General features: G+C 32.5%; 1 protein-coding gene across 3 annotated transcripts in view; it reads left to right on the plus strand.

The window, feature by feature from the left end:
* ASCC3 (activating signal cointegrator 1 complex subunit 3) overlaps positions 1-24,052 on the plus strand; it is a 302,695-nt gene that overhangs the window by 82,792 nt on the left and 195,851 nt on the right. For all 3 annotated transcript variants that reach the window (XM_010989648.3, XM_031456078.2, XM_064486823.1), the window contains 2 exons: positions 17,429-17,629; positions 18,082-18,222. In XM_010989648.3, the coding sequence (XP_010987950.2) occupies positions 17,429-17,629; positions 18,082-18,222 (342 nt within the window). The remainder of the gene's footprint in view (positions 1-17,428; positions 17,630-18,081; positions 18,223-24,052) is intronic.

The raw sequence follows: 24,052 nt of genomic DNA on the forward strand, positions 1-24,052 counted from the left end.
CACATGGAAAACAAGCAATAGCCTTCAATGTAAGGAAGCAATTTGTAAGTTGTTGACTGCTTGTTTCCACAATAAACAAGTAAAATTCTGAGATCTTCTATTTTATGGAAATGAGCTAATGACATTAAATTGTGTTTTTAAAAATTTAAAAGGTACCAATTTAAATAAGCATTTCTAAATTTCTGTTCTTCAGGAAATCAATACCAAGTATGTTGTTAAACATTGGAATATTTGAATACACACGTGTGTGTGCACATTTGTATATTGAACTGACCATTCTAAATAAGTCATTAATACTTTCATTGACATCACACACTAAATAAGTCATTAATACTTTCATTGACGTAACATATATTATTATTGTTTATATTAAATGGATTCTTGGGGAGATCTGGCCAAAAGGATGGAATAGAGTGATACATAGCTCACCTTCTCCCACCAGTACATCAAAAACTACATCTACATATGGAACAATTTGCACAGATTACTTACTGAACTTTGGTAGATTATCTCTTACATGGGAAATACAAGGAGAATCTTCACAAAAAAAGAAAAAGAAAGAAAGAAAAAGAAGGAAGGAAGGAAAGAAAGAAAGAAGGAAAGTAAGGAAAAGAAAGAAAAGAAGAGAAAAGAAATGAAAAAGGAAAGGGTGTGGGACCTGTCCCCTGGGAAGGAAGCAGCAAAGGAGGAAAAGCACCCTCACCCTGAGAAGCCTCCTCTCCAGCAGGGAGGTCAGTAGGGACAGAAAGGGAGCTTCAGAGGCTCAGAGGAGCACGAAGCAGCTGCTTGGCAGACAGAACTGAGAGACCGGCACAGAGGGTTCCCAGGATGCCCAGCCTGAGACACAAGCCAGCAAGGGCAGGCCGGGACTGGTGCTAGAGCTCGGGCTCCTGCAGACTCATCTGGGGGGAGGACTGGAGCTGACTGCGCAGGCATACAGATCAATGGAACAGAACAGAGAGCCTAGAAATAAACCCACACACTTAAGGTCAATTAATTTTTGACAAATAAGGCAAGAATATACAGTGGAGAAAAGACAGTATCTTCAGCAAGTGTTTTTGGGAAAACTGGACAGTTGCATGTAAATCAATGAAGTTAGAACACTCCCTCACACCATACACAAAAATAAACTCAAAATGGCTTAAAGACTTAAACGTAAGACAAGACACTATAAGTCTCCTGGAAGAAAACAGAGGTAAAACATTTTCTGACATAAATCTTAGCAAATGTTCTTCTAGCGCAGTCTACCCAGGCAATAGAAATAAAAGCAAATTAAACAAATAGTACCTAATTAAGCTTAAAGGCTTTTCCACAGCAAAAAAGAAAAACAACAACAAAAACAAAAATCACCCATGAACAAAATGCAGCCATTATGGAAAACAGTAAGGAGATTCCTTAAAAAACTAAAAGTAGATTTACCATGTGATCCATCAGTCCCACTCCTGGGCATGTACCTAGAGGGAAACATGCACCCCAATGTTAATAGCCCTACTGTTTACAATAGCCAGGACATGGAAACAACCTAAACAACCATTGACATGACTAGACAGAGAAGTTGTGGTGTATATATACAATGGAATACTACTCAGCCATAAAAAAGAATACACTAATGCCATTTGCAGCAACATGGATGGACCTAGAGATCGTCATTCTAAATGAAGTAAGGCAGAAAGAGAAAGAAAAGTACCATATGATATCAATTATATGTGGAATCTAAAAATCAGACACAAATGAACTTATTTACAAAACAGAAACAGACTCATAGACATAGAACATAAACTTATGGTTACCAGGGTCGGGGAGTAGGAAGGGGTAATTGGGAATTTGAAATTTACAGATATTAACTACTATATATAAAATAGATAAACAACAAGTTCATACTGTAAAGCACAGGGAACTATATTCAATATCTTGTAGTAACCTATAACGAAAAAGAATATGAAAAGGAATATATGTATGTATCTGTATGACTGAAACATTATGCTGTATACCAGAAATTGACATAACATTATAAACCAATTATACTTCAACTAAAAAAATAATAAATAACTCTGAAGTTAAGAAAATGAAATGGATTTTGACTTGAAATCATAAGTTATTCAAATATTATTAGATTAGTAATTGAAAATAGTCTCTTTCAAAACAATTCCTTTGATGATGATTCTGTTAACATGAAATTTTCTTGTTTAAGGAGATATATTTTAAATGACATTGTTGCTTTATTTAATTAGTTTCAGAAAATTTAAAGTCATTTGTACTGTAAAAAAATTTTTAATTAATAAATCACCTATAATTTTAATAACTGTAACATTTTGTAAGTTTGACCACAAAAGTGCCCAAATACTTTACCCTCTTTACATATTTTAAGCAAACTAATGAAAGTAATTTAAAAGTTAAGATCAGAGCTGAAACAGCCAAGAAACTGAAAATGACTTTTTTTGGGTGGGATACAACAGAATTTGATAGAAACTTTTGTTTCTATTTTATTGCCAAGATTAGAAATATAGCTGTTAATTAGAAGGTAGGTCCCATAATTTAGGCCAATAAGACTAATACCAATTAAATAATAGTCTTAACATTTTTGAGATATAACACTTAAAATGGCATCCTAGAAGGACACTTATAAACATGTCAGGATAAGTTCATTTCCCTTATGAAAATAATTTATTAACTTAATAGACAATACCAGATTCTTGGCCTCCAATTTTAATTCTGCTTTAAGCATCTGACGTTTGTATACGTAATTATGATACTGATTTTGACAATCCAGCCCTCACTTATTTTGGTGATCCTGTCTAAAGACAAGCAAACCAAACCTAACCAAATCAAACTCATAACTGAGGCTCAACCATGTCTTTTACTGTCCTCTTGTGCATTGAGAGTGTGACTCTTGCTTGGCACAGCACCTTGGTGAAGGTGTTTCACAATGACATCTGACATGCTGGTTTGTTAAGAGGGTGCTGGTAGAAACCCACACGTGGCAGTCTCCATGGTATTTCAGTGGAGGTTGTTATGACTGTGCAGCCAGAATTTTGTCTCCCTTTAAAAATCCCCTCTTGAAATTTTTTCTTCAGTTTTCCTCAACGTTTAAGCCTTAGCTGAAACCTGGGATTGAGGAAGGTACCTTCCTCTTCCACGACGAGTTTAAGTGCTCCTTTCTGACTCCCATTCTGCCTTAAGTTTTCATTAAATGTGGCAGTACTGCTATTATTCGTTTTTCTTTCTTTGATATTTTTCTCTTCAAGGTCAGTAAAAGCTACTTATTTATCATTTTGTTATCTGGGAGTGCAGAATATTTAGAAGACTCGTCTATTTAGGTGATTTTGTTATTGTTGTTGTTGTTAAATGGACTTTTTTCAGTATGAGAAAATTTTTAGGAATTGAACTTGAGGGTATACTGAGTATTTTTGGCTACTCTTTTAAATGATGTAAAGGCACTCCTTTAAATAATATTAAAGGATTATGATTTATGCATTGTGACTTCTTATTGCTTTTTTTTTTTTTTGTATGTAGTAAAGATTGGCTCAGTTTCATTTTAGAAAATAACTAACTTACCTGATTTTCACAAAATCTTACAATCTCATTTCCTTCAAAGATTTAATAGTGGATTACTCTCCTGAGGTCTTTTGTTGCTAAGACTTAATTTCCTCTACCCAGATTGTCTGGTTCAAAATGAATTAATATCACGAAACATTAAAACACACAACTTCAGTAAAAAAGAACTAACAGTGGCCATACATTGTCTTTCTTATCTCTTAATTAATAGAATTCAGTAATTTTTTCATGCATTTCCAAGTGGGATTCCAAATTGGAAATTTAGGGTTTGATAAAGATGTAAAACTCTTTATATGGCATAATGAAAAGCAGGTTGAATCAGTTACTGTGTATTGATGTAAAAAATTAGGTATTTATATCTATCAAGAAAAATTATTATTTTTAAGTAAATCAACATAGAATAGATAATTTCTTAAGATAAATACTTTTACCTAAAGAGAAAAACTTTTTGGTGGAACTTACTATAAAATCTGTTATACAAAAAAAGTAATATCTAAAATGTAATATCTCAATTTACAAAACAGAAAGTAAAATTTCCTTTATAATCCCAGCTCCAATGAAACAGTTTGATAAATATCTTTACATAATATTTTATTATATTAACAGATTATATATAATTAGTTATGTTACTGTTCTATAGCATGCATTTTTACCCTTTTAAATATGTTTTCCTGTAAGCATATATATCTTCATTATCCTATTTAACCACTATAATTCATAAAGAATGTATCATGAATTACTTATGCCAGTTCTCTATTTATGGACAGTCAACTTGTATTCATTTTTTAATTATGAATGATGTTTTAGCAAACATCTTTGTGTTTATTTGTCTGATATTCTTGTTCAGTTAGTTTAACTTGGATAAATTTTTGGAAGTGGAATTTTTTTTAGGTTAAATAATATATAAATTTATTAATGTTGCTCATTTAAAAGCAATCTATATGATGCATATGAGGATGTAAACATTACCAAGAATAATCAATTTTTTTAAAGTGTTAAACACTTAGATTAAACAATGCTCTTATTCTATTTTGCCTTTATTCAATTATTAGTATGGTCAGTGTTTTCATTGACTTTGTGTTTCTATTTTTATTTTTATAAAGTTAAGTTACTTGGTTAAAAAATCAGCACAAGGAATAAAATTGTAAAGTAATGAAGTCGGTAAGCCATACAAGTTTTTAACCTGGACTTTTAAATTTGAACTTGTTCCAGTCCTTGCTCTGTTACTTATTGGCCATTTATCCTTGGGCAAATCCTTTAATCTCTCTGATGTGTAGTTTTCCTATCTTTAAAATAAGGAAAATGAAAAGACTTACCTCATGGGTTTTCTTTGGCTATTGAAAGAAATAATCCCCTTAAAGCATTTAAAGCAAAGCCTACTATGTAGTAAGTGCTCAATAGAAATGCTAACTAACTGGTACTGTTATCATTAAATGGATTAGTGAACATTTACCTACCAGCTTAAATAATGAGGAATATATTATCTTATGTATCTATCTACAATTGAAGAGTATTAAACACAAGAATATTTTATTTCATTTTTTATTATTTTTTAAATTAAAAAAGTTTTGAGGAGAGGTAATTAGGTTGGTCGGTCGGTCTGTCTGTCTGTCTGTCTGTCTGTCTGTCTATCTATCTATCTATCTATCTATCTATCTATCTATCTATCTATCAGCCAGTTTAATGGAGGATCTGGGGATTGAGCCCACCACCTCTTGCATGTTAAGCACACACTCTACCACTGAGCTATACCCTCCCTGCTAACTTAACTTTTTAGTTTTTGTGTTTATATTAGTCTGCTGATCTTGTCACAGATCATCTAGTTTGGGGTTGGCAGTCAGTGAAGTAGCATTCCAGGTGTTCCCTTGCTTTAAAGGTTAGCATGTGGAGGTGTGTAGTGAGTTTTCGAAGACAGTGATAAGTCCTCACAGCTTGGCACTTGGTAGGCAGAATTCAGTATGATGAACAAATGAGAGGGCGTATTTAGGTAATGGCAAGGTGTAGTTTAGACTTTGCATTTAATAACAGATCTGGTCTTCTGATGAAACCATGGAGTCTTGGGTGAGGTTCCAGGTCTAATGCCACAGGTATTGGACATAGGAAGAGAACCTACTGCTGCTTCTATTTCTAAACTTTTAATTGAGAGTAACCTTTGAGGAACTTGACCTATTAAGACCAAAAAAGAGAACGCTGAAGAGGACCATGAGTAGAGGGACTTAAGGTTTGAAATAATTTGAAGGACCTTCAGAGGAGTAATTCAATTTACATTTTTGTCTCTGGAGGGTAAAACTCTAGGAATAATAAGAACTTTTTAATACGAAATATTTTGTAATACTTGAGAGCTCATTTAGGCATCTCCACTTAATCAGATACTTTATTTTTTTCCATTTTTTATGGAAGTCACTTGTATATCTTTTTGTGTGTCTTTTTTTCTTCTCTTATCATCACATTTTAAAAACTAGAAATCTTTAACTAGTGAAAAGTCTCTTAATTTATCCTTGTCCCCCAACTGCCCGTATCTTTTCTTTCTATTAAAAACCACTATATTAGATTTTATGTATTCTTCCAGAATGTCTAAAAGCACATATAAACATATTTTAATACTAAATATTAAAAATACATAAACAGTAGATTCCCTGCACCCCACCCATACCAACTTTGAAAAAAAAAAGCATATTATATTGTTGTGTACCTTGCTTTTTTCAAATAACAAGATCCTTCCATCTCAAAATAGAATACATTCTTATTCTGTTTTATAGCTGCATAGAATTCTATTGTATACATGTGTCATAAATTATTCAAGGGGTACGCTATTAATGATGTTTGGATTGTTTCCAGTTTTTGGTACCACAAATAATTTTGTGATGTATAATCTTGTACATAGACATTTTGCACTTGGGCAAATGTGTTTTTGGATACATTCTAAGAAAGTGAAATTGCTAAATTCCAAGGATATATGTATGCATTTGTGAGAGAAAGATTTTTGTGTTCCACAAATGAAATAAGCTATATTTTGAAAGAATGCATTGAGTGTTCACTGTAAAGTATGTATCTATAACCTTGGGTGTCAAACTTTTTTTGATCACAGCTGCACTATTTTCTTTTTCTTTTCTATTGTATTCTTTAAAAATGCTAGTCACAGTCCGCTAAATTGATTTTATAACCCCCTAGTGGAGCGTAACTGCCTGTGTGAAATACAGTGACCTACTGTTTAGTTGATCAACTCTGTTATGTGAGGTAGACAGGATCTCTAATTGGACTACATTGTCTCCCAAGAATTTCCTATGATTCTCCTGCAGCTAAAACAAAGAAATAAGCATGGTTTCTTCTAATTTTTAGAAAGTCTCTCAGCCATGATATTTTGTTATCTTTGGACCCAGAGATTGTTATTTTAAAATAATATCATATATTGGTATAATATCTATATAAAGAATAAATATATAAAATATAGATATGTAAATTTAAATTTGGATTGATTATAAATCAAACAGCTTCTTGAGGATAGATCATTTCTTAAGGATAAACAGAAAGGACAGAATAATAAATATTTCTTATTTTTATGTAGTCTTCATAATAATGTGAAATTCTGTAACATGGTAAGTATTTGTTTCAAAGAATTTCTAATGCCATCTTAAAGTCAATAAGATTTTAAAAATGTAAGAAGTATGTTTAGAACAGCACCTTTTATTTTTTCACAGAGCAAACGTAGCAGGAGCTGATGTAACCCAAGATAACTTCTGTTTCACTGGAAACTACAGTGAATGTGTGTAGGAAAAAAGATAGTTTAACTAGTATTTAGGTTCTCTGGTGGAAAACAGTTGTCAAACTTAAATAATATGAGCAGAAAATTTTATACCAAGCTCCTATTCTAGAGAGAGGCATTGTGCTTAACATGGAGTATCTGAAGATACTTACCATATAATTTATGAAAATTCATCAGCAATGCAACTCACAGGTAGCAATTGATTTAATCACAATCACTCAGCTGAAGTAAGTACAGAAAAAAAAATCACTGAATATTTGCTTTGTGCCAGGTACTATGCCAAGCGTTAGGAAGAAAAAGATGAAAGCGTAATTCCCCAACTTTAGTAGTCTCATATTCTAGAGGGAAAAAAACTCCTTATATTTATCATTTAACATTTTTGAGAATATAGCTGATTTTCTCTTGATCAGGTGAAGTATTTATCAACCTTTAATAAAGATAAGTAATGAGGCTTCAGTTGGGACCAGTTTTGTATGTGGTGTATGCTCAGACCTACCTATTTTAGACCTTGAGTTGAATATCAAAGTAAATGTTGGTGATTCAGTCAGTGTTGGAAAAGAACATTAATTCTACTCTTTAATACATTCAACAAGTGATTACTTGTTTTCTTGTTTCTTTGCTTACTAAGGATAACTTTAAAGAGAATAAGAAGTCAGATAAAAACTAATGTTTTTTCTCCTCGCCAAAGAATCCTCAAAGATTAACAGTTTGTAACATAATTCATCTGAGTTCCATGATTCTCAGATTATGACAGGGCCTTTCAGGTCACGTTAAGGATTTTGAATGTTGCCTTAAGAGCCTTTCCTGCAATGTAACCTGCTATGTTATGGTAGTATATTAATCAGTGTATATTTTAAAACAGTGTATAAGATTAGTTGGGTGCTTTCTAAAGCTGCATTGTTTAATATGGCAGCCACTAGCCACATGTGACTGATGAGCAATTGAAATATGACTGGTCTGGGTTGAGATGTGCTCTTAGTGTAAAATACACTAATTTTTCAGACTTAGGATGAAAAAAATATATAATATTTCAATATTAATTTTATTATATATTAAAAAGATAATATTTTAGATATATTAGAGTTGAATAAAAGAATAAAGTTAATTTCACTTTTTAAAAAACATTCTTTAATGTTCATGCTAGAAAATTTAAATTTTAGTTACCTTATATTTCTGTTGAACAGCGATCTGGTGATCCAGACTAGGGATTTATTTATTTATTACAGACTAGGAATTTAAATTTTTTGAAACATTTTTTTCATTTTTTTATTTTTGATTTGTAGGACTCGTTTGTTTATTGTTAAGTATGTAGTCCTAATCCCTAAGAATTTCCCTACCACTGAGGTATCTGATGTTTGGTCTTCTGTTACTTCTCAGTAGAGTGTGAAATTTTATTTTATGTTTACTGCTATTGTGTAACCTTGGGAAAGTCCCTGTACCTCTCTGAAAATGAGTTTTTAAAAATTCATGCCATTTTCATTGACCTCTAAAGTCGGAACAATTGCCTGTTTGAAGTTTCTACATGGACATATAATAGGTCCTTCAAATAGAGTGCTTTTTTCCCCCTCTCAGTCTGTCTTCTTAATCTTCCTCATATCGTCAATAGAAAAATGGTCATCCTTGATTATCTCCCCCCCCCACATTAAAGTCATCTTCAAGTCCTATTGGCTCCCCCTCAAAAATATAGTCTGTATCCTCTTACTGCTTTCTATTTTCACTGCTCTAATATAAGCCAGCAAAATCCCTCACCTGTATTCCCAGCATATTTTTCTACTACCTGCCAGTCTCTTCTTCACATGGTAGCCATTTAGAGCTTTAAAAACTATAGTTGTTCTTCCACTTAAAATCATGTAGACTCTCTGTTGTATTAAGAACAAAAACCCAAACTCTTTATCGTGACCTACAATTCCCCCATAATATGACTCTTGTCTCCCTTTCCTCTCTTATACCTGACCACTTACTCAGCCATACTCATCTCTATTCAGCGGGTTGAACATACCACCTTTGTCCTGACGGAGTGGCCTGGCTCTAAGTTTCAGTTCTGTCTGGAATACGTGTTGCTTCCATGTTCTCTTATGACCTGCTTCTTGTCACTTTGTTCTTAACTCTGGTCAGCCCTCTTGAGGCACCTCCCAGAGACTTAATTTTAAGTAACTGTTAATTTGAAGTAACTGTCCCACTCCTCTATATTATGCCATCTATTAAAATTTTATTCATATCAGTATTTAAAACACTTTGTTCATTAGTGAATATGCTGATTTTCTGTCTCTTACCCTCATTACAGTGCAAGCTGTATAACTATCTTTTTGAACATTTAAACAATTTTTGGTACATAGAGGCTCAATAAATATTTGCTGAATGAGGAGATGATGCCAGTTGTGAATGAAAGATGAAATTTTCTTTAGTATATCCCATTAAGAAGGCCCAAAGTTATCTATTTTAGAATAATTACTAAAAATAGTATTATTAAAATATATACACAAAGCAGTGAGTAAAAGTTTTTAAATGAAAAAAATTATCTAACTAAAAATAACTGTAATCATCTAGTAAATATTCAGAGATGTTAAATAAGATATTCATGTCAATTGTTTTATTTTTAATTTCATGGCTATTAAGTAGTTTATGGTGTGGAACATGGTTTGTGAGAAACATTAGAGTGGTGGGACTGATTTAGAGCTTGGACTGATTGTATTGAGTTGCTATCATCTCTGATTCTGAAATTTTGAGCCTAAGACACATGCTATCTAAAGCTAGAGGAAGCTTAAACTGTGAAAACTGTATAATGTATGTCTTTGGATTTATATGATTTTTCATAAATATGTGCTGAAATTGTAATGTTTACTGTTAGAATATTTAAAACTTAAGCTTATGATACATATGCTAACTTGGAAGAGATGACATCGTCCTGACTTCATTTTAGATACTCAGTTAATGCATTTTAATTGACTGACAATATAAATACTTACATTTGATTATTGTAAACAGTTAATGCAGTATGTTTCAGTATATTTAGTGTACATTTTTGTTCTTCCGGGTAAATAGTAGTATCATTCAGATTATTTTTTAAAAATAAAGTGTACATTTGACAGCAGCCTGTATAGCTAGTGTTTGATAAAGGATTTTAGAAATATATATAGATATTCTATCAAATTATGTAAATGAGTCATGTCATTTCTGTAAGATTAGTAGTCTGATGAGTCAAATATGCATAGACAAGTGGATTTAGGATGAAGCTTGTAACATTTTCATCTGCTGATTATGATTTTTGAAAATACTAGTTAAAACTAATTAATAGGGGAAATGGTACATAGAATGACTATCTGGGCTAAACATAAAGCTTTTACGATAAATTAACTGTGAGATACTCAGTTTTCTGTTTAAGAGCAAATGCTAACATGCTAAGAAGAATAATTGTAATTTAACTTTGTTTACACAGTAATGTATAAAATCAATACATATGTTTCTTCTAAGTTAGAAGAATATCAAATACTTGAAAGCAATGATTGTTAGCACCATTTAACTGGACATTAGTGTATAAATGAAATATAAATTAAACAATGAATATTATTACTATGCAGTTCTAAATTTGAGTAAAACAGATTTTTTATATAATTGTACTTTTCTTCCTCCTTAGAGGAAGATTTGTCTTAAGATATTTTGAATATAATTTGAGTATCATTCAAATACAAGAAATTCCTTATGCATCATCAACTTTAACTTAACTATCTCATGTCCTAGTAGCTCACAGACATAATTTGAAATACATTTTTTAATACTGTTAAAATTGGTGTATCCTTTTACATTCCTTTTGCTTTCTTACCAGCAGGTTCATTGATGAAAATTCATTCATTTTTCCAAATTTAAAATGAACAACAAAAAGAAACTTTGAGGGCCAGGTACAGAACATAGGCTATTTGAAGTAATTTATAAAATTTTGTAGGTATTTTTTTTTTTTTGGTAACTTGCTGTTTCTTATTAGCATTTTCTATTGATAGTAAAGAGTGTATTTATGCAACAGTATTTTAAGAATTCTTTTGCAGTGGTTTTGAAATGAATGTAGAGATTTGCTAATTGGCAAAATAAATCATTTTGTGATACTATTGAAAACAGTATATTTGGTAGTAATTTGTATTTGAAACTAAGACAAACTCAGTTCAGATCTCATCTCTTCCGCCATTTATTAGCAGTGGGGACTTCGGTGAGTTGTTTAACTTCTCTAGGTCTCAGTTTCTTCTGCTGCCCTGTGGTCTTTCAGGAAATTCTTTAGAGGTAGAGGAGTCTCTGTGGTAGTCTAGTCTTCATAGTCTGGTCATGACCCACTTTTCCATTTTCGTCATCTCTGCTACCCCTTCCTGTCATATCTGTCACATAACTACCAACTTTTAACTAGTTCCAGGTGTTTTTCTAATCCTTTTTTTCCTTCTTCCTGAAGTAGCATTCTAATGACTCTGTCTCCCCACAGAATCCTCAGCATATGGTTCGTACCTTTATTATAGACAATTAAAAAGATGTAATAGAAATTTTAACATCTTTTTTTCCCTTTTAAACCACAAACTAATCTATTGTAAGGATCATTTTAGACACTCTAACTTTTGTTAAGAAAATGAATGTTTATACTGACATAGCCCTTAGTGTAATGTACAAGTGATCAGTAAATGATTGTTGAATAGAATATTATAAACCTCTGTAAGTAATAGGTTTGTCTGTCAGTGTATTCTTCTAGTGTCTTAGTTTACTTCTTGATAGTGGTTATAACCTTTAAGAACGAAAGAAGTAAGTTTCTTATTCAAGGTTCAGTATAGGTTTTTTCTGGAACTGCCATGTATTTTGGTTAGGTCCAGTTTACTGTTCGCTTGGAAGATTTTATATATGAAGTACATATCTTTTTAAGACTTTTAAGACTTTTCCCCTCATTTATTCAATTGATTTATCAATCAATAAAAATTTATTTAGAGAACTATTACTTTCCTGGCAGTTGGTTAGGTATTGTAGTGATACAGAAAGTAGTAAAACTGAAACCTTAGTTTCAGTCCAGTGGGCCAGATATACATATAAATAAATCATTTTAATGTTTGTGGTTTAGGGTCATAATGACAATATATAAAGAAGGCTGTATGAATGTCCAGCTGCTGAGAGAAATGGAGTCCTTCAATCTTTTGAAGTACAGCAAAGAATAAATACGTAAATAAATGCTTATGGAATTGGAGAGGACCAGAGATTACATTTAAACTTGAACTTGAATGATAATGAAGGGTTTCTCAGGGCTAGGAAAGATATTATACATAGTATAAAGGCACAAAGAATAGTCAGAGAATAGTATATATGAATAGTAGTCATAGAAGTTAATAACAAGGGTTCACATTTTGAAGGGTCCTGTTTGCTGCACATTCTGTGCCTTGAAGGATCTAGTTTGCTTACCCTGAATAGTTAAAATTGACAGTGAGAAGTCTTGTGAAGCTATCTGGCCAGGATGTGTCATGATCAGATTCATATTTTAGGAATAGTAGATTCTGTATTTCTTATCATGAGACTGGAAATTGCAGCACTCATTTACAATACTGTTTTAGAAGCTTAATATCAAACACAAAGATGACATATGACAGTGATGATAGTAGATGCTATTAATTTGTTTCAACACAATTGCAAGTACCTACTCTGTATGGTTTATTCTATATAGTTTATAAACATTATCAGTTAAAGATTGTGATTCTGAAGTTACACTATCTGAGTTCAAATTCTAGCTCCATCATTTATAGGTGTGTGAACCTAAGTCTTTGGAAGTCTCTGTTTCCCCATCTATAAAATAGTCTGGTGTGGTTATTATGAATAATTAGGATACTCATATGAAGAATTCACCCTGTGTTTGGTTCATAATAAACACTCTGTAATTGTTGGCTATTTTTATTTGTCTTTATAATTTCCTTGTGTGGTAGTATAACTAACCTTATTTTACAGATGAGGAAATAGAACTCAAAGATGTTAAGTGTCTTCAAAGTTATGTTGCAAATAGTGGCAAAGACACTATTTTAACCTGGGCTTCTGACCCCAAGCTACATGTTCTGAAAAATGTGCTGCACTGCCTATCCAAGGCTGAGTCATCATCAGAAATTGATAAAGAAACTATCACTGGTACTCTCAGATATTTAATTGACCCGCCTAAGAATTTCCAGACTCTAGATATATTACTCTGATCTTTTCAAAGTGTGTGCTTTGTCCAAATGAAAGCATAAATAGATGTCTATAAAATTGTTTTTAATTTTTGAAAAACAGCTCTGTTGAGGTGTAATTGACATATAATAAACTGTACGTATTGAAAGTTAAAATTTGATAAGTTGGTGTATGTAAACACATGCGAAACCATTGCCACAGTCAAGACAGTGAACATAACTGTCACTTTCAAAAGATCCCTTGTGCCCTCACTACAAGACCTATTTCTCCGTCTACCTACCCTTCCACCTCCAAGCATCAACTAATCTGCTTGCTGTCACTATAGAATAGTTTATTTTTCTTGATTTTTATATAAATGTATCCATGTAGTATGTATTTATTTTCTGTCTGACTTTCATTCAACAATCATTTTGAGATTCATCTTTTTTTCACACGTCTCAGTAATTCATTACTTTTTATCGCTGAGTACTATCCGATTGTATGAACATGCCACATTTTATTTATCCATTCATCTGTTGATGGGCATTTGAGTTGTTTCTGATTTTAGGCTACTACAAATAAAGCTGCTGTGAGCATTTGTGTAATAGTTTTTGTATGTATGTATATTTTTTTCCTCAGGTAAACCTAGATCATATGTTAAGTATATGTTTAACTGTTTAAAAGTTGCCAAATTGTTTTCCAAAGAGATTGTACTCTTTTATATACCAACCAGCAGTATGTGTGAGTGCCAGTTCCTTCACATCCTCACCAACACTTGGTAATTTATGTCTTTTCAGAAAGCTGTCCATTTCATCTAAGTGGTCAAATTTATTGGCATAAAGTTGTTTGCGATGGGCATTTTAAAAAATCTCAGTGATTTTAGTAAGTGGATAGTGTTGTCTCATTGTGATTTTAGTTTTCATTTCCCTAATGACTAATGGTGTTGAGCATCTTTTTTGTGTGCTTGTTGCCATCCAGATATTTTCTTTGATGAAGTGACTATTCATATCTTTTGACCATTTTAAAACCTGGGTTGTTTGTTTTCTTAATGTTGTGTTTGGAGAATACTTTATATATTCTGAATGCAAGTCCTTTATCAGATTGTTTGCATCACAATTTTCTCCCATGTTGTGGCTTCTTTCATTTTCTTAATATCTTGAAGATTATGGGTTTTTCATTTTGCTAAGCTCAATTTATCAGTTTGTTTATAGGTTATGCTGTGTTTAGGAAATCTTGGCCTAACTCGAAACCACGAAAATTTTCTCTTTTGTTTTCTTCTACAAGTTTTATAGTTTTAAGTTTTACATTTAGGTCAATGATGCATTTTGAGTTCATTTTTGTATATAGTGGGAGATGTGGATCCAAGTTTATTTTTCCATGTGGCTATTTATTTATTCCAGCATCGTTTACTAAAAGTACTATCCTTTGTCATTTGCATTGCCTTTGAGCCTTTGTCAAAAATCAGCCGTCTGTGTCTGTGAGGGCTTATTTTGGGATTCTTTATTCTTCTGTTCCTCTGTTTACCGTTATACCAGTATCATGCTGTTTTGATTTCTCTAAGTTTTTAAATAATCCGTGAAATCGGGTAGTTTTAGCTCTCTTACATTAGTCTTCTTTTTCAGAGTTGTTTTGACTTTTCTGTTTTTAGTTTGCTGAGAGACTTTTTTTCTTTTTAGTAGAGAATGGATGTGGAATTTTGTCAAGTTCTTTTTCTACATCTATTGAGATGATCATACAATTTTTCTATTGGTTTATTGTTATGTTGAATTACACTGAATTTTGAATGTTAAACTAACCCCATAGTCCTGTGATAATCCATAGTTGGTAATGATAAATTATTATGTTATAGAATTAGATATACTAAAGTTTTGTTTATAGTTTTTTTTTTTTTCCTATGTTCATGAGGGTTATTTGACTATAATTCTGTTTCATCTGGTTTTGGTGTCATGGGAATACTTACCTCATAGAATGATTTGGGAAGTATCCTCTTTTCAGCAATTTTTCTGAATAGTCTCAAATGCCACACAAAAAAAGTTCATATTATTTCCTTCTTAAATGTTAGGTAGAATTTACCAATGAAATTATCTGGGCCTGGAGTTTTCTTTGTGAGAAGGATTTTAATCTCAGTCTTAATTTATTTAATAGATATAGAATTATTTAAGTTTTATATTTGTTCTTGATTGAAGTTTGGTAATTTGTGTCTTTTCAGAAAGTTGTCCATTTCATCTAAGTGGTCAAATTTATTGGCATAAAGTTGTTTATAATATTCCCTTATTATTATTTTAACATCTGTAGCATCTGTAGTGATGCCTTCTTTCTCATTCTTGACATTAGTAATTTCTGTCTTCTCTTTTTTTTCCTGATCAGTTTGGCTAGAGACTAATCAATTTTATTGATCTTCTCAAAGAATGAGCTTTTCTGTTTTCCATTTCATTGATATCCACTTTGATCTTTACTGTTTATTCAGCTTACTTTGGTTTTAATTTTTTCTTTTTCTAATAATTTTATTTTAAAAGATGAAGCCATACATTGGAAACCTTTTTTTTTTCATGTAGGTGGTTAGTGCTATATATTTACCCCTAAGTATAAGCATTCACAAATTCTGAGATGCTAAGTTTTCATTTTCCTTCAGTTAATAATACTTATAAATTTCCATTTTGATTTCTTTTTTTCATCCATGGGTTATTTAGGAAGTATGTTATTTAATTCTAAATATTTGGATATTTTCTAAGGATTTTTCTGTTAAGGAGTTCTAATTTAATTCCATTGTGATCAGAGAACATATTTTGTATGAGTTGCTTTCTTCTCAATTTATTGAGACTTGCTTTATGGCCCAGAATATGATATGTCTTATTAAATGTTCCATGAGCACTTGAAGAGAATATGTATTCTCCTACTGTTGGATGAATAAATGGCAGTGAGGTCAAATTAGGTGATAGCCCTGTTCAAGTCTACTATAGCCTTGCTGATTTTCATGCCTATGTGTTCTATCACATATTGGAGAGGGATATTGAAATCTCTGACTGAAATTGCAGATTTGTTTATTCCCTTTGCATGTCTATCAGTTTTTGCTTTATGTATTTTGAATATCTGTTATTGGGTATATAAGTATTTAGGATTATTATGCCCTAATGATTAATTATCCTCTTTGTTATTACAAAATGATTGGTTCTTTATTCCTGGTAATATTTTTGGCTTTTAAATCTATTTTTTCTGAGATCAATATAGCCATTACAGTTTCCTGCCATTAATTCCATCCAGTGTTTGTTTACTCCCAGACATCATAGTTTTCATCTCTAAAGACTTTTTATATAGAAGATTGTAGGACAAATTAATTAACCATTCTGTGTATTTTTTTCTCTATTGAAAGGACATATTAATAGTGTCTACACCATAGAATTGTTTTGAGGATTAAGTCAATAAATATATCAAAGTGCTTACAATCGCATATGTCACAGTGTAAACTCTGAACAAACATAATCTATAGCTGTTATTCCTACTATTATGGCTGCCTTTTCAGAAAAGTATTTTTAAAAATCCAGAACTTACTGAAACAGAATTTCCTACTGATTTACATCTCCTGGGACTTTCTTGTTTGCACTTTCATTAGTCATCTTCAACCTAAATAAACTAGGCTATCATCATATAAACTCAAAAGATACCTGTTTAATTTGTTTCCTTACATTATTAACTTGTTTTGGACTTAAGATTGTATACAAACATATAGGTATAGGCTCATTATCATATTTTTCAATTAGTGAATTTCAGTTCACAAATACACTCGAATTGTACAATAGTTGAGTTGTTCCAGCTGCACACACTTAGTTTAAATATAGGACACATTGAGAAACTGAACAAATCAGTCATTTGTTTTTTCAATCAAAGGAAGTAAAGTTTGCATTTAATGTATTGTATGGGACCTTCACATTGTTATCATTTATAATGGGTCATGTTGTGTTTTAGATTGGACAGCTGGCTTTTAAAGGAATGAGGAGACTCAATAGAATCCAGTCAATTGTGTTTGAGACTGCCTACAACACCAATGAGAACATGCTGATTTGTGCCCCTACTGGGGCTGGAAAGACCAACATTGCAATGCTTACAGTTTTGCATGAAATTCGCCAACATTTTCAACAAGGTGTTATCAAAAAGAATGAATTTAAGGTATGAAATTAATAAGCCAGACAACAGCTTTTTAAATTGTAAAATTTAAAATCATTTTGCAGTTGTACATGTTGTAAGAAATCTGGATGTTTTAAAGGATATTATACATGAAGTCATGTAAAGTGCTGCTTGGTTTAATTTATTACTTTAAGGCAATCCCTGTTTATGTTATGAAAATCCCATTACCACTGTGAGAGCTATGAAAATACACTTAGCTTTGAAGCACCAGTTCTCAAAGTGATGAGGCTGTGTAAACAAATTCCATTGTCCTTTAAACAGCTGCACACTTACCCAACAAAGATAAGTATTTTTCATATGTCACTATTAAGACTTTTCACTCCAAGTGGCTAGAATCATATTTCACAATTAAGTAGTGACTTGTACTGACTGCTGTTAAACAAATGACATTGTGGTTTTTCCTCATTCATCAAGCTAGTGTTTCTTTGGCACAGATTGTATATGTTGCTCCAATGAAAGCCTTGGCAGCTGAAATGACAAATTACTTCAGCAAACGTCTAGAGCCACTGGGCATCGTTGTGAAAGAATTGACTGGTGATATGCAGTTGTCAAAAAATGAAATTTTACGAACTCAGGTATGTTGTCTACTTAGATTTTTGTTTGTTTGTTTACTGCCATTCTCTTTTTTTTTTTCAGGTAATTGTGAAAATTATTAAAGAATTCTACTTTAAGTAACTATAAAACATCATACAAATGTAACATGAACTTCTTTTATTTGTAAGCACATCTTATCCTCTACAGAAGAGGTTTTTGCTGGTGCTTTGTTCTATCATATCCCATCTAACTTCCAATAACTTTTGCTGTGTCTTGAATATTGTTAGATTCCTTGTGTGGATTTTAAGTCATTGACAGTAAGTGTTGTTCTTTTAAATAGTAGGCGATGAGGATGTGAATAAGACCAGACTTTAAGAGCAGGAGAATATATAGATTAAATGATCCCACTAGCATTCTAAACTATTCCATAAGGATGGTTTAACGTATATAAAAAAATTTTTAGTCATTCTTTATCATGCACTGTAAATAGCACTATCTTAAGTGAAATGTCTGACAACTAAGGTAATTAAGTTATACAGTTTCTGCCTTCAAGGATCTTATATTATGATTGAATAGACATAAACTATATTAGAACTACAGCTAGATTATCATTAGTGGATGCAGCATGTGAGTAAGATCATGTCCATAGTGCTTTTAAAAAGATAAAATAGTGGATAACCACATGTTAATGGGACAGTTCAGAGGAGTTTAATGGAAAATAATGATGTAGTTTTTGAAACAATGAGTAGACATTGATTTAACACATAATTGGAGGGTGTCCTCATTTCCTAGGGCCTCCATAACAAATTATCACAAGCTTGCAGACTTAAAATAGCAGGAATGTAATTCTCTCATAGTTCTGGAGGTCAGAAGTCTACAATCAAGTTGGCGGTAGGATTTAGTTCTTTCTGGGGGTTCTGCTAGAGTATTCTTTTCATGTCTCTCTCCTAGTTTTTGGTGGCTGCCAGCAATTGTTGGCTTTCCTTGGCCTGTACACACATCACTCCAGTCTTTGTCTCAGTCTTCACATGGACTTTTCCCCTGCATGTCCTTTCCCCCGCTCTTCTAGGAACACTATTCATTGGATTTAGGATCCACCCTAATACAATATGATCTTATCTCAGGGTCCTTACTTTAATTATGTCTGCAGAGATCCTTTTTCCAAATAGGGTTACACCACAATTTTGGGGTAGACGTATCTTTTTGGGTGCCACCATTCAGCCCACTGCAGCGAGGATACCAAGAACACTGAAGCACGTAGGAAGGATAGAAAATCAGGTTCTAGTTAAATGTGTTTGGACTTGATAAGGATAGAGTGCATTATAGTTGACATTTATGTCAATTTTACCAGTTATTCTTAAGTTTGCCTTTTATAGACACTTGTGAAAGAAATCAAATCTTAAGATTTGTATACAGCCATGTTCACTGTAGTATTTTTTTTTAAATATAACAGAAAGATTAGGAAGAAATTAAATATCCATGAATAGAAGACTAGTTAAACAATATGATATTTCACTTGATAAAATAAATATTCCTTAAAACAATGTTTTAATCTCCTGCTTTCTCTACTTTTTCCACTTTTGTAATTTTTAATAGCTTTTTAATGATTCCCATTGTATTTTTTCTGGTAAGTTTCCCAGTAATTAATACAATTAAGTATAACCATAAATTTTCCTTGTCATTTAAAAAATATATTTTCAGTGTTGTTTATCTTCTTTTTTTTAATATGGGAAAGCAAATTAATCTTATTGCAAATTCTCTGTCATGCTGTCCTGATCATATTATTTCCTTGCTCATAAACTTTTATTGGCTCTTTATTGCTTATTGAATTAAGTCCAACTACCTAGCTTTTTAAGAATCTTGTATAAATTAAGTATAATACAAGATGTGATCTATTTTGTGGTTCACCAGGGATTGTCAGGTCTAGCGGCAGTTATGATTTTATTGAGGTTTGATGCAAAATTTCCTTTTACAAGACAGAATTGTATAATTCTAAGATTTATTGTCAGGAGGAATGGTCTGGGTAGGCAACACATACTTCTTAAACATTCAACTGAAAAACAACTCGAGCAATTTAGTAAGTTTGTCATCATTGAAAAAAACTTTTTGAACCTTATTTTTCGTTGTTCTACATCTACCATTAATTTCAAACTTCTCTCCCTAAATACAGTCTTTATCAAGATTTACTGTTTTACAATATTCATTTTTCTTTTCAGTGGTTCCACTGAGCAGTTATACTTTTTCTTATACTCTTATCTTTCCTCAACTCAGATTATCCCTTCTGCGTTTTTTCCTAATATCATAAATGCAGTGTTATTTTGAATTTCAGTGAAAACACTGATGAGAAATTTTAGAAAAGATTTCTCTTTTCCTGGCAATAACTCTGTATCAAAGCAAAGCATTTGCTCTGAGTTCTGACCTCCTTGGTTACATTTATTCCTAGGTATTTTATTACTTTGGGTGCTATTTTAAAGGGGATTGTTTCTTTACTTTCTTTTTCTGTTGATTCATCATTATTGTAAAGAAATGCAACTGATTTTTGAATGTTAATCTTGTAACCTGCTACCTTGCTGAATTCTTCAATCAGCTCTAGTAGTTTTTGTGTGGACCTTTTAAGGTTTTCTACATGTAGTAACATGTCATCGGCATATAGTGACACTTTTACTTCTTCTTTTCCAATTTGGATCCCTTTTATTTCTCTCTCTCGCCTGATTGCTGTGGCTTGGACTTCCAAGACTATGTTGAATGGGAGTGGTGATAGTGGGCAGGCAGCCTTGTCTTGTCCCAGATTTTAGTGGGAAGCTTTTGAGTTTTTCACCGTTGAGTACTATGCTGGCTGTAGGTTTGTCATATATAGCTTTTATTATGTTGAGATATGTTCCCTCTACACCCACTTTGGTGAGAGTTTTTATCATAAATGGGTATCGAATTTTATCGAATGCTTTTTCTGCATCTATTGAGATGATCATGTGGGTTTTGTCCTTTCTTGTTATTGTGATGAAATCATTCTCCTTTTTAAAAAAATGTACTTGTTCATGCTCACATTGGCTGAGTTTATCTGTACAGCTTTGGGAATTGAGATGGGTTATTTCAGGTTTTGTTTTTGTTTCTATCTTGGCTGGGGGTGGAGGGAGATTCTATTCGAATCTGTTAGGCTCAGGCAGCATCAAAGGGGACCCTGAAGTTCTGTTGTATTATTCTGCTAGATCAGATCTCATCCAGCGACCTTAGTTGGGAAGGTGTGTGTGGTGTGCACATGCATGTGCTTACGTCGCACTCAGTATTCATGTCACACTATCTCAATTTACTGTTCTCCTAATGGGATTTTTCCTATCGTATATATTTTATTAATTATTTTACTGAGAATATGTATGTACTTAGGGGTAGAAGATAGGAAAAAAAGGGGAGAAGAAGAAATGGGTTAGAAATTACAAATGCTTAGATGTAGCTTTATCTGGTTATCTGTGTGTATGTTTCATTTAATAATGCTGCTTTTCTGTATAAAATCTGAGGATGTCTTTATTTCATCTCCATTTCTAAAGGATACTTTTGCTGGATATAGATTTGTAGGTTGTAAGTTCTTTTCTTTCACCATTTGAAAAATGTCCCACTTTTTCTGGCCTCCAAGATTTCTGAAGAAATATCCACTGCCATTCAAATTATTGTTCCCTTATAGGTAGTATGTTGTTTCTTCCTCTTTGATCTCCTTTTGAGTCTTTGTCTTTGGTTTCCAGAAGTTTGATTATGATGTGTCTAGATTTCTTTGGGTTTATCTTGTTTGGTCTTTGTTCAGCTTCTTGAATCTGTAGGTTTATGTCTTTTGTCAAATTTAGGAAATTTTTATTCTATATTTCTTTAGCCCTTTTACTCTTGCTCCTCTCCTTCATGGACTCCACTAATAGGAATGTTAGATCTTTTCTTATTGTCCCACAGGAGCCTGAGATCTATTTTTTGTTTGTTTGTTTGTTTCTTAGTATGTTTTCTCTGTTCTTCAGTTGGATAAGCACGATCCATCTTTTCAGTCCATTGATTTTTTCATCTGTTGTCTGCATTCTTGCTGTTGAGCCCTACCAGTGAGTTTTAATTTAGATTGTTGTATTTTTCAGTTCTAAATTTTCTTTTTGGTTTTTCTTTGTATCTTCTTTGCTGAGACTTTTGTTTGTCTCATTTGTTTTGAGTGTGATTGAAACTTCTCCTTGAAGGATTTTTACGTTAGTTACTTTAAAAACCTTGTCAGATAATTCCAACATTTTTGTCATCTCAGGCCTCTCTTGCATGTCTTTTCTCATAGAGTTGAGATTTTCCTGGGTTTTGGTTTGTATGTTATTAATACATATATCCTATACCTTTGAGGTATTATGTTACATGACTCTGGTCCTTATTGGAATCTTGTTATTTCTTACTGTTTGGCTGGGATAGTTGTCAGGACTTTTTTCACACATGTCCGCACACCCTCAGTGCCAGTCTCAGTGCACATGAGGTTGGGGAGGAACAAGTTCTTTTTTTCTCATGTTTTTTGGCTGGTGGTGTCAAAACATTTCTGTTCATCAGGACTGCTCCGTCTCAGTACTTTGGCAAGAGAAATTTCTTGTATCTTGGGTGTTTTGTTTTGCTTGGGGGTGGGTTCTATACTCTTTTGCTTTCCTAGTTTTGAGCTTTTTCAGCACTTGGCTAGGATATATTGGAGTCAAAGAAAGAAACCATGGGGAACTCATTGACTGGCTGCTCCTTGAATTCTGAGGTCCCTATGCAGTCCCACTTCTTACCTCCAATTTTCAGAGTCTTCTGATGTCTCTTTCACATATTTTGTCTAGGGTTTTTAGGTGTAATAAATGAGAGGAAGATAAAATGTGTCTGCTCTGCCTTGTCCAGCCATACAGACTTAAAATTATACCGTAGTCAAATTAATCAACATCCTCTCTGGCTTGTGCCTTTTTTGTTTGTTGTATTTTCTTGGAATTACTACAGGCATACTTTGGAGAGATGGCTGGTTTGGTTCCAAATGACCACAATAAAGCAAATATTGCAATAAAGTGAGTCACACGATTTTTTTGGTTTCCCAATTCATATAAAAGTTGTATTTACACTATACTGTAGTATATTATGTGTGCAGTAGCATTATGTCTTAAAAATACTGTAGTATCCTTATTTTAAAATGATTTATTGCTAAAAAAGGCTAACCATCATCTGGCAGTGCAGGGTTGCCACAAACCTTAAATTTATTTAAAAAAAATGCAGTGTCTGCAAAATGCAACAAAGCAAAGCACAATAAAATGAGGAATGCCTCTACTTTAACCCAAATTTATAATATCTATCTTCCATATTTTTCTTCTAATAGATTTAAATTTTTGTTTTTCACATTTAAGTCTTGAATCTCTCTGAATTTTGGTTATTAATTTGGTGAAGGCAGTGTTCTAATTTCATTTCTTTTTAGCCTAAGGAAAGCCAACTACTTCACCATCATTTACTCTCTATACTTTACTGGTAAATTTATTATGATATTCTAATTCGACTGTTGTCTTGTGGCTGTTGCTGAGCTTTATATTGTTACACTGATGTAGGTGTATGGCCTGGCCTCAGACTACACTGTTTTAATTACTGTTATTTTAGAGTAAGTCTTGAACATAAGACAGATTCCACCATCTTATTTTATTCTCATTTTTCAGAATAGCTGTAACTATTCTTCAACCTTTACTTGAGCATTTTCATTTTAAATCAGATTCTAATTTCATTACATCAAAGGATCTGTTGGGATTTTGTAAGGATTGCATTGAATTTATGGAACACATTGGGGAAATCTCTGTGTTTCCTTCCCTTTTAGAATATTACAAATATGTCACGTGTCCCCATGTTCTGGTGTTCAGTATTGGT

The sequence above is a fragment of the Camelus dromedarius genome, chromosome 6 (genome assembly GCF_036321535.1).
Source record: "Camelus dromedarius isolate mCamDro1 chromosome 6, mCamDro1.pat, whole genome shotgun sequence".
In the NCBI taxonomy this organism is placed as follows: domain Eukaryota; kingdom Metazoa; phylum Chordata; class Mammalia; order Artiodactyla; family Camelidae; genus Camelus; species Camelus dromedarius.